This window comes from Ahaetulla prasina, chromosome 2, assembly GCF_028640845.1.
Source record: "Ahaetulla prasina isolate Xishuangbanna chromosome 2, ASM2864084v1, whole genome shotgun sequence".
Lineage (NCBI taxonomy): Eukaryota > Metazoa > Chordata > Lepidosauria > Squamata > Colubridae > Ahaetulla > Ahaetulla prasina.
The window spans coordinates 190,884,847-190,897,451 of NC_080540.1; the positions used below are offsets into that span (position 1 = coordinate 190,884,847).

General features: G+C 35.8%; 1 protein-coding gene across 11 annotated transcripts in view; it reads right to left on the reverse strand.

Annotated features, from left to right (window-relative positions):
* The window catches only part of ADGRL3 (adhesion G protein-coupled receptor L3), a 673,676-nt gene that overhangs the window by 298,023 nt on the left and 363,048 nt on the right, over window positions 1–12,605 (reverse strand). For 7 of the 11 annotated variants that reach the window (XM_058169767.1, XM_058169766.1, XM_058169764.1 and 4 more), the window contains 2 exons: window positions 9,987–10,001; window positions 3,460–4,260 (listed from right to left, as the gene is read on the reverse strand). The exons of 1 other annotated variant lie outside the window; for it this stretch is intronic. In XM_058169767.1, coding sequence (XP_058025750.1) covers window positions 3,460–4,260; window positions 9,987–10,001 — 816 coding nt within the window. The remainder of the gene's footprint in view (window positions 1–3,459; window positions 4,261–9,986; window positions 10,002–12,605) is intronic. 3 more of the 11 variants (XM_058169775.1, XM_058169768.1, XM_058169769.1) reach the window with 1 other exon arrangement.

Below are 12,605 nucleotides of genomic sequence, written 5' to 3' on the forward strand. Positions count from 1 at the left end.
AAAAATTGTTTAGGAAAAAAGAGCTACTATTTATGCATTGGGGCTGCTCTACACAGGGTTACTGAAGAGCAAGTCCATGGCTGCGGGGATGGGGGGGTAGGGGGGTGTCCTCCTGCACTCAGGGCTCTTGCCAGATCAGCATGTAGAAATTGTGACCAGGGCAACCTTTGCCTAGTTTTAAATAATGCACCTTCTTAATGAATCCAAAAGAATGAAAGTATAGAAACAATTTATAATCCTTTATTTGCATTTCTTTCCCAAAACAATATACCTCAGTTTGTTTTTCCTTTATGATATAGTGGGTCCTATTTTCCTATATTTTCTTTCCTTTGAGCTGTAAATGATATGTAATCCAGCATCATATAATAAACAAGATTAAAATGTCAATTTCCTATCTCTGAAGTGATAAGTATGCTTGTTACCTTAATAGCATCTAGGGATTATTCTGATCCAATAATTTTTACCTGGAAAAATCAGTTTCTGTAACTTGCAGGTTTCTGAATCACTCTGACTTGAGAAGTCAGAGGCTCTAAGCTTGAAGATAAGGAAAATGAGTAGGATCTGAGGATTGCAATTTGTCATTCTTTGGTAGTATTTACATAGTCTAAGACTTTGGGTCTGTTGATAAACTTTTGACTCTTAATCTTGTTCCTGGAAATTCCTGTGGGTATTTCCTTCTATCTATTTTACCCTGGAATTAGGTCCTGTAGTTTATTTTGATTTGATTTGATATGGCCACAACACCAATCAATTAATAAATTATTACTACTAATACTGTGGATATGAGAGCTGCTTCTCTGGACTGAGATATAAGCATCTTGTGTAACTTATAACTGTGCCTCTGTCAGACTTGACAACTACAACTTAGGCTCTGGATATTTGTGTGACCGTATTCCCTCAACAGCTTCTGCTAATCCAGTAAGAATGATAAATGACTTCTGAAGTACTATCTTTCCCATAATCAGGAACACAACTCCAAACTCGATTGCAGAATATATGACTTCAGCAACAGAGTGGTCAATGCCTAGAACGCACTCCTGACTCTGTGGTTTTATCCCCAAAGCCCCATAACTTTAACCTTAGACTGTCCTCTGTTGACCTCACCCCATTCCTACGAATGTAAGGGGTGTGCATAAGTGCACCAAGGTGCCTACTGTCCCTGTCCTACTGTCCCCATTTATTTGTATCCATTTCATGTGTTCATAATCATATTTATACTTATATCTGTTATTTTATACATGCTTGAATGAAAGAAAGAAAGAAAGAGAAAGAAAGAAAGAAAGAAAGAAAGAAAGAAAGAAAGAAAGAAAGAAAGAAAGAGAACCAAACCTCCAGAATCTGGCTGTTCCAGAAAGCCTCTGAAGATTGATAGTCTTGGAGATGATCACTGCTACTAAGCAATGTTTTGTTTGTGTCTCAATGACTATTGTTTCTGTAGTTTGGGCTGGGTTTTTTTTCTTTTAAATATTCTATTTTATTTTTTTGTATCATTTTGTATCATTTAGGGGTCTTTTTAAAACTGGAACATATATTTTAGGATTTTTATTCAATTATGGCCACTGAAAAGAAAGACTACACTATATACGGAGCACCTGCAAGATGCCCTTCATGATCTTCCTTACACAATTATCACCATAAAGAATTATTGCCTGTAGCTCTGTATTCTACAACTACATCAATGACATTTTGAACAGGGTGGCAATAAGGGCCAATTGATATTTTAAAACTTTAGTATAAACAAGTTCAGATTTGTTTGTACTGAAAGATAGTGTGTAGGAACAGATACAATATTCTACCAATAAATGAGTCACAGCTGTGTATTTTTAGATTTCTTCTATGTCACTCCAGAGATTAGGTAAAGTGTTGCTCTTCAAAAAAAATCAATGCTATAGGAACAAAACAAATAAAAACATATCTTGATGGCTATCTTTCTATTCCCTGTACTACATAAGGCACCTTTCTTTCTTTGCCAAACCATGAGTCCATTTCCTTCCTCTGTATTTCAATTTAATTCCCATTTTGTCTGTTCTGCTGCTGAAAATTGATGGTCTGCTAATCCTCTGCAGAATTCCTTTATTCCTTGGTTTAATTCCTTTTAATGAAAATAACCATCTCATTTCAATCTACATTAAAGTTTCCAGAAAACAACAGTATACAAATGTTCAATACTGCAACAGTATACTGTTTTCTAAACAGTGAATGGTGCTCTAGAAAATATAACATTTATGTAGCAGTTGTTAAGATAATCAACTAAAAATCATTTTGATCAATTAGAAAAGCTTGGAATATCTGAGCGGCTACGAGTTTAAGCCTTCCGGTAGGCATGGAAGCAGGCTGGGTGACTTGGGCCAACCATGTTCTCCCAGCCCAACCCATGTCACAAAGTTGTTGTTTTATGGGAAAAAGGAATAAGAAGAGGAAGGAGCATTATTACTTTGAACTGCACAAAATAAAGACAGGATATAAATTTAGTAAGTAAACAAAAGTTTTCTTTCATTAAGATTATGACTGTATTTCAAGCATGGCACTAAGCATTTTGTTTAAACATGGTTCATTGAATAATGCACGATTTATGAATTTACATATAATATTAAATTGTAATATAAATCATAATCTATATAGGGCTTTAAATAACACCATTTGGAATACCATGTCCAGTTCTGGAGACCTCATTTATTAAAAAAGATATTGATAACATTGAGTGAGTCCAGAGATGACCCACAAAAATAATGCAAAATCTGAGGGAGAAAACATATCAAGAGAGATTGTGAATATACACAGTCTAGAGGACAGAAGAGAAATGGGAGACATGATTGAAACCTTTAAATATATTAAAGGTATGAGTAAGGCTGTACAATATCAAGCAAAAATCAAGAACACAAAGGCATAACCTCAAACTGTCAGGAGGGAAGTTCAGAAGTAATGTTAGAAAGTATTACTTCATAAAAAGGGTAGTGGAAGCTTGGAACAAACTTTCAGCAGGGATAGTGGGCCAGTAACTCAGTTTAAATATGCTTGGGATAAACACATACTCATCATCTAACAAAAATAAAAATAAAACCATACGAATAAAAAACTTCAAAGTGCAGACTTAATGGACCACTAGGTCTTTTTCTGCTGTCAGTTTTCTGTTTCTATAAATGACAAGGCAAATGAATAACAATAACTTGTATCGACAACATATTAACTGAATAAATGAGAAACTTCCTAAGGGATCACATAAAGGGTTACATGAATCCCATCATTATCTATCTCATCTCCACTGGAGTAGTAGTCAAGGAGAGGAAGGATGTTTAAGGTGAAAGAAAAACACTCACAGATAAACCTTTTTGATCTATTTCCTAGTCAAACTCCCATCCTGCTGCTTTTAATGGAAGGAAAAAGTTTGGCCTTAGCCATGGACTAAATTGGTTGCAAATCAAAAGATGACAGAAAATAAAACTTATCAAAGAACCTTACCTGTTCTGCTGTCCATTGGTCCAAAATCCAATGAATATTTAACCACATGGTAGTTGTTCCATACATAAAGAAGGTTATCCCTTGGATTATAATCCACTGCAGCAATATACTGATATGAATTTGGAAATGGAACATCCACTACACTTTCCTTGCTTTGTTCAGTGTTGTATATATAGTCAATTTTATTTCCTGTAGCTTCATTATCATCGTCTTCATACACAGATTTCACTACATATAAAATGCCACAGATCATGAATGCATTGGAAGCTGACCTTTTATCATAGGATGTATCCCATGTCCCTTCAATCCTCAAGGTATAAGGGTTTAGCTGACTAATGACTATTTTACCATTATTTTGTTCTGTTGCATAGATCACCCAAAGACCGTTCTCATCAACAGCCAGGTCTATATCAGATTTGCCTCCCCATCTATAAGGGGATGTATCGTGATAGTTGGCATTAGCAATGATAGCTTCCCCACTTTTTATTCTTGTCCGTAGATCAAATTTGACAATGTTCCTTGTTCTTTCTTTGTTGAAGAATAAAGCCCCATCGTACACCACAAACCCTGTGCCATCCACTCTGTGTGGGAGCTTGTAAGTAGTAGTTGGCCTTCCAGCAATGAAATCATCTTTGGAAGAATATTCCGTCAGAGTGTCAGTTCTGTATGGTGTCCATGGCATGTAGTAAATCTTGTCAGAAGCTTGCAGTGGATCCTTACACCAGGCTCCTGACTGGTGATCAGATTCAAATAAATGTTCACTCTGGTATACTCCTTTTAGTAGTCCAGGGCAAAGAAAAACTGAAGGGAAGGAAGAGGTTAAAAGTAAAATTGATTATTAAATGTGATAGAAGACTTTTTCTTGGCACTTAGACATTTATAACTCAAGTTCCAGGAGAAGAACTAAAAATATCAGTCTTCTCCTAACTCTGAAAATACATGAACGGTGCTCTGCACTAAAAAGGTTATAAGGGGAAATTTATAGGGATTATAAATTTTAACTTTGACATGACATATACAACATATACTGCTATAAAACCAGAAAAAGCAACTTAAAAGACATTTAAACTCTATTTCAGAGAAATCATTCTTATGGTGTGCAGTTTAAATATTAAAAAGGGCTGGGAAACTACCACATAAATACATTCAGAATGAATCCATAGCAAATAATAAACAATTAAAAGAATTTGTCCTGAGGAAGGAAAAAAATAGTAGCAATAAAAAGGAAAAAGCGAAATGCGATACAGGGAGACTAAGTTAAAACAGTAAAATGTCCTCTGAAATACATAGAAATAAAAACATTACTTAAGCAATTCATAACTGCCAAGACTGACCTGCTGAGATGTTCCATCCCACAGATCTTGTAACTATTATTTCCCTCCAATACCAAAATATGGTTTTAGATATAATTCCATTTCTTTTTAAGAAACATTTTTAAATGCCAACTTTGCTACATGATTAACTATTGTACAGGTAGTCCTTGACTTATAGCCATTCGTTTAGCAATCACTCAAAGTTACAATGGCCTTGAAAAAAGTAATTTATGATCAGTCCTTGCCCTTGCAAGTATCACACCATTCTGATAGTCACATGATCAAAATCTGCACACTTGGCAATGATGGTTGCAGTGGCCCAGGGTCATGTGATCATCATTTGTGACTGTCTCAGCCAGCTTCAACCAGCAAAATCAATGGGGAAAACTAAGTTTGCTTAGCAACCACAATTGTATGGCAAAAAGGTCATAAAATTGGGTGTAGCTCACTTAACAGGCCTTGCTTAACAATGGAAATTTTGGTCCCAGTTGTGGTCATAAGTTGAGAACTACCTGTACTTAAATTTTCAGAATGTAATCCATTGCATTACAATGTTATTGTATTTTTGGTTCAGATAAGGTCTATTTTTTGTATACAGTTATTACGTTAAGTTCTGTACCCATTATCCCAGCAAAAATGAAAATAGTCAAAACAGTGTAATGCACAGAATTCCCCTATCCTGTCTAAAGCTAAGCCAAACAAGGCATGGCACAAAATTTGTGTTTGCGTTTAATATGTTGGTTTATAAAAATGCAAACAATATCAGCTGGGATGTATGTATCAATTAATGGAAAATATCAGGTATGGCCTGCAAATCCTTTCCTCTCCTGTTCTCCTCTCCTTAGGACAATCCTTATACTGGATGGTGTTTGCAACTGAAGCAGAAGGGGAATTTTCTTACAGCATTAATCCATCTTCAAAAATTTGCTACTGGCAACTGAGCCTGGAGGGCTCTCAATTATTACTTTTACACGACATTCAAAGAATGAATGTGGCATCATCTTGGATTGGAAGGACCAAAGCAAAGCATGAGCAGAAGAAGTGTTCCCACATAAACTGTACAGCAGAGCCTTACCTTTTGAGGCCAATCTCTCACTAAAGCTCAGCTTGGCATTAAGACTGGCATTTCAAAAACAATTATACATGGCTTAGGGCCTGGGTACTTACGGGACCGCCTGCTGTTACCACATGCCTCCCACCGACCCGTACGCTCTCACAGAGAGGGACTTCTCAGGGTGCCGTCCGCCAAGCAATGTCGGCTGGCGGCCCCCAGGGGAAGGTCCTTCTCTGTGGGGGCTCCCACACTTTGGAACGAACTTCCCCCGGGTTTACGCCAAATACCTGACCTTTGGACATTCCGTCGCGAACTGAAGACACATCTTTTTATTCGCGCGGGGCTGTCTTAAATTGAATTTTATCAAATTTTTAAAATTTTTATTAACTAATTTTAAATGGGGTTTTTAGCTCACTGTATATTTTAATTTTCAGGCCAATTTTAAAATAAGTTTTTTAATTGCATTTTAAATTATATATTGCACTGTTTGTTTTATTTTTGCCTGTACACCGCCCTGAGTCCTTCGAGAGAAGGGCGGTATAGAAATCAAAATAGAATAGAATAGAATACATTAATATTGAAACTGAGATGCCAAGACTTTTGTAAGAGATCTGACCTCAGCAACAGCCATGGCTGAAAAATAAGGCAGAGAAGGAAGCAGGATAGAAACTTTACTTGGTATGTCTATGTCAATATTCCAATTCTAAGTCAGCTCCATTTAGAAACTGGCAACAGATGCTGACCTCTTTGGTGCTTTTCCAGCCTTTCCCACTAACCAAACCCCAACTGACATACAAGGCACCCATTTCACCCTTTAGAGTTCCTGAGGGCAGCCCTGTCCCTGCTTATTGTGTTTGGCCCTCAAGCCAATCAGAATTGCACATCCCTGTAATTACAGTTCCCTGAGGAAAAAGGGTTGGTTACTTGGTTTGCCTGGTTTCTTCCAACAGCAATTTGCATCCTAAACCTACTTGCTCTGAACCTTAATTCTAAGTAAATAATGTAATATTTAGTTAAGTGTAGGGAGGCGGTGATGGTGGTGTTTAAACCAGACTTTCCTAATTTGCTTTACTTCTGCTACCTTGTGATTGGCTCAAGGAATCAGAAGACATCTTTTAATCTTATATAGCGTCTTAGATCAGGTGTGTCCAACCAATGGCCAAGGGCCACATATGGACAGCTAGAAATGTAGCCCCACAAGATTGTAAATTTTTAACATTATTAGGTGATTATTAGTTATATTTTATATTTGGCCTAAGACAATTCCTCTTCACTCAAAGTGGCCCAGGCAAGCCAAAAGGTCTGACAACCTTAGAGTCAGACTGAATTTCTAAGGATCCCTGGACCTGTATATTCTCAGCAAATATCCTTTGTCCCTCAAAAGAAGAATGGCTAAAATGCAATAGCAGCTCAAAGTAGGAACAAAACTTTCAGCTTTCATGCTACTATTTAGAAAATTACTGTCTCTTTCTTTCAATCTTTTTAAAAAAAATATATAATTTCAAAGAAAGATGTATTCCCTTTCTTTCTACAGTAATATTCCTTTGCACTGGGACTATAGAAGCACCTTCACCCAACACTCTCTATAGCTTCATGATTAGCTTTGAATATCACTTTCTTTTGGGAACTGAGTTCTGATTCTCAGAACTTTCATTTCTGACTCTGCAACCTCTTTTTTTTTCCTTTACAGAACATCAGACAAATCTGCACAGTTGATATACTAAAAAACATGAATGGAAAAGTTCCCTGGCAATTTATTTCCTTTTGTGTGGTTGAGGGGTGACAGAAACACTGATGTTGTGGAAGTGCCCTAAAGGATCCCTTTCAAAATCAAATACTGAACACTTTGGACTGTCACTAAAAGATATCACTATGAATACATTTAAAATGGGAGTGTTTGAACTGATTACTAAGATAATTTATTTTTATATTAGTTCTTTTCAAGTTATGATTATAAATAGGCACACTTTCCTCATCCCTCTTTCTGTAATCTTAACCATAGGCATTCCCAGGCATAGTAAATACCAGACCTTTGAACTGAGCAAATTGTAGGGGAAACAAGTCCCTTCATCTTTGCATTGAAAATGGAAGGAGGTATAAAAAAATGTATATTTAAAATGAAAGCTGCAAGTGCCCACACAAGGGCATTTTTGTGTTCAATGAAACAAATTTATACTCAGGTGAAAATTAAGAAATACTCTCTTAGCTAGTTATTTAGCGTCTGCTTGGTTAGTTCTTAAAGGTTGAAAAAAATTGCCAGAGTGAAGAGTAAAAAGCTGGAGAGGCACCATGTATTTGTGTGCACACCTATGTGTAATACTCCTCAAAGGAGTCTGGCCCAGGGTCACCTCTACCATGATGAAAAAACTAGTCTACAGTTACCAATCCACTTGTGATTTCTCAGTTAACTGGATGACACTGGAACTGCCATAAGGAACAAGGACTGCCCCAGCCCCTTCAAAAGAAGCTGTGAGCATGCTGTTATTAAAGAGCCATTCAAGTTTAACAAATTATTAATAGTGCAGTTTGAAAATTTAAAACAATTATAGCATGTTACCCCTCACCGGGCACTTTTGGATTAAAGTCATTTTCTCTCAATAACTTTTAATCCCATTCACTTTATGAACAAATTGGGATGAAGAAGAAGTTAGCACAATGGTTCCTCTCCTATTTGGATAGCTAATTCCAAAAGTGGCACTGAGGAGATGACTGTTTATTTCAAGGAAATTATGAAATGGGTTCCTCCGGACTTTATTTCCTGAGCTTTTAAATATGCATATTATTATCAATATGCTGCCGGTGGCACCCAGTCCTCCTTTCTTAATACAAATAAGGCAATTGATATTCAGAAACAGAATAAAGAATCAATTAAAGACCTAATAAACTAAGATTCAGTCTAGACAAAACAGCATTAAAGGATGTATCCTGAAGAATCATTTGGGCCTTCAAAAATTTATAGGTATCTCAATCTGCTCTCACCAAAGAAGGGAAGTCACAAAAGAGATGAAGGCCTGTTTCTAAAATGCCTTTGTCTGGCATCTATATTGTTGTGGTTTTTTTAATGCTCTCTATTTCCAGCATTTAAAAACAATTTTAGTGGTTTGAGACCTTTTTTTATGGCCTGTTTCATTGGTGTGAGTTTATAGATACATTTAATGTTACTTCTTTTTATTGTTGCTAGTGATTTTGCACTGACAATTCCTATGCTTTCTTTTATATTGCTTGGTTTTTCTTAATATAATTTCAATTGATTATTCATTGCCCTGAGAACTGCAAGGCTCAGTTTCAAACAATAATAAATAAATGAGTAAAATAAGCAAGTAAGTGCATAAATAAATTCATTATTAAATAAGTGATACTGTACCATTATATTTTTCATGGTTTTGATAATGCAAACTTCAACATCAAAATGTGTAATAAGTATAGCAATCAACTTTATCCTAGATCTTCAGAAATCTATATTAAGTTTGTACAGTATACACTCAAATGCAGAAATACATGTTTCCTATGTACTTATAGATCCAAATTCTCCCAAAAGTGGGAGCCTTCAGTCAAGTGAACACAGATAGTAAGAGAATAAACTATGCAGTGTGGTCTTGATCCTTTGCTGTCTGTTCAACTGTACTAGGCATCAAACCAAATACAGTACAGAAAATGTAGCTTTTCAATTTTTGTAGAACTATTCAAACCCTTCTTCATTCAATTTATACTTCGAAGCTATAGCTTGTACGCACTCAAAAAGATATACCACTGAAGTCCAAAAAGTTACTTATAAGTAGGCATGCATGGGATTGTACCTTTTAATATTTAATATTAAATATTATACAAAAACAAATTTCAATGCTACAGTATGTGAGTATTCTTGCAAATTATTTCATATGCTTCCCATAAATTGTGAGGAAGCAGAAGGAATACATTATAGTTGTTAAAACAATCTGTAGGAAAGAAGAATGGTATTATTAAATATTTCTTGCAAAAAGATGACGTGTTAGTATTAAATAGCAGCCACTCCTTCCCTGACCAAATCTTTAATAAAAGAGATTAAAGTGGTGTAGGTTAATGATGAAAGAGCTTCAACTAACATTCAAGCATTTAACATTTTATCCCCGAATTGCTTAGAATGAGTATATGTATAAAACAGGTGAAAGCTATTTAATTACCTTTTTGTTCCACTTCTATTGAAGAGAAAGAAGAAAAGCAAGAAAGAGAAAAAGAAAATAGATTAATGGTACTGTACTGAGCAGACATCTTTGCTGTTGCATTGAAGTTTTAGCCTCTGGTTCATTTTCAGTTACAGTTTGTGAACATGATGTATCTAAGATCTAAGGTCTTTAAATTTTAAAAAAAGTACATTACAGTGTTAAAAGGCATGCAGCATCATTTCCAAGAAACCATTAAAACCATTATAAAACTTGTATTAATTTTAATGTGAAAAGTTTTAGGATCCTATAATGACTGAAAATCCCTAATTCCAGGAATTGTCTCCAAATGAGAATATATTCCCGAAAAGATGTCATAGCCTAAAACCTCCAATAGCATTACATTAGTAAACAACACATTTCTTCCTGCATTTTAATCAGAAAAAAAACAATAGATCAAACACAATATTATATGATAAAAACTTCAGCTTTTTATTAATGAATTCATCAATGATATACTTTTTTAAACCAACTGCCCATCAATTAAACAATATAAAAATAATGATTTATAAGTGCATTAAGTAATTGCTTTCTTAATGGTACACTTTTTTCAAAAACTAATAACAGGAATTGATTTAGAAAAAGCAAAAAGCACGAATACAATATCATTTAAAGGATTTTAACAGGTTTTGGATTGTTGCAGACATTAAAAAGTTTTCTATCCAATGTCAAAATTAGAACCTAAGGATGGAAAATAGCACTATATTTATTTATTTATTTATTTATTTATTTATTTATTTATTTATTCATTCATTCATTCATTCATTCATTCATTCATTCATTCATATTTTTATACCGCCCTTCTCCGAAGACTCAGGGCGGTGAGTTAATATAGTTCTATATTAAAAAAAACCAAAGGAAAATTTCTGAGCTCATATTTAAAGAATGCCCATTCTAAGAATCAAATGGGAAATTAGTGAACAAAGAAATGCTTCCAAGCACATTTGTCTTCAACATCCTCTCTCTCCATTCCCAGTTAGCAACCCTGTAAAGAGCCAGTTTGGTGTAAAGCAGGGGTGTCAAACTCGCACCGACATGTCATCACGTGACGCATTGCAACTTTCCCCCACTTTGCTAAACCGTGGCCAGCAAGTGATGCATCTGGTCCATGGGCTGCGAATTTGACACCTCTGGTGTAAAGCATAAGGATAGAAACAAGGAGACCTGAGTTCTAGTCCCATCTGAGGCATGAAGCTAGCTGGGTGACCTTGGGCTAGTTAGTTTCTCTCAGCCCTGGGAAAGAGGCAAAGGCACTTCTGAAAACCCTGGGAAGAAAACAGCAGGGACACTACCCAGGAGACCTCTGAGAATTTGAGATCAATTGGACACGAATGGAAGGGGAAAAAAAGAAAAGAAAAAGAAACCCCAAAGGCAGCTAAATACTGTGAAGGTAATACAGAATGCTGAGAGGAAATCTAACAACAGAATTTTAAAGCGACAGGCTATTTAACCAGGGAAGGCAACAAGAACTGAGAACATGAGAGCTTTGATAGATTACATCACAATGAGTGCCTGGGATTATCCAATTAGAGGTAATTGGGAGACTGGGAGCTAGTACTCACCGTTACAGCTAACAAGCATGCATGGAGATTGTTATGGAAGCACACTTGGGACCAGTCTGTGTTCTGCATTTTTTGATTCATTAGTGTATAAAACAAAACTCATTTCCTTAGCAGGTCACTAGAAGACAGGACACGAAGGAAGTAGATATGGCATATATAGTCATCATTCCTCCTCAGGTCTTGTTGCCTTATGCTTACTTTGTTTACTTATATTTACTTTCTCAGTGCATTATTTCTTCTTCCCGTATATGCAACTGCCGAACCCCTAGTATTACAAGCAGCACAACTCAACATCTAGAAAGCTAGTAAGAAGAACAAATATTTAAAATGAGTCAGGTTCCTTACATCATTCTGTCTGGGAAGGAATTATATATATTTATTTTAATCTATTTCCTGATTTTTTCCCTCATCTCTACTAAATATTTTAGTTCTATATGTTAAACATATGTTAAATAGGTCTTCTACTATAGTTACTGTGCATTGATAAAAGTGGAGTACAAAAATGAATTATAATTTAATTTTGATTTGAATATTGGTTTGTAAACTGTCAATTATATTGTACATCTAGTCCTTGACTTATGACCACAATTGAGCTCAGAATTTATGTTCCTAAGCGAGAAATTTATTAAGTGAGTTTTGTCCCATTTTATGACTTTTCTTGCCACATTTGTTATGTGAATCCCTGCAGTTGTTAAATTAGTAGCAATAGCGCTTAGACTTACATACAGCTTCATAGTGCTTTACAGCCCTCTCTAAGCAGTTTACAACAGCACATTGGCCCCAACAATCTGGGTCCTCATTTTACTGACCTTGGAAGGATAGAAGGCTGAGTCAACCTTGAGTTGGTCAGAATTGAACTCCTGGCAGTCAGCAGTGAATTAGCCTGAGTGAATCTGGCTACCCCACTAACTTTGCTTGTCAGAAGGTCGCAAAAGATGGTCACATGACCCTGGGACACTGCAACTATCATATATGAGCCAGTTGTCAAGCATCTGAATGTAAATCACGTGATCACGGG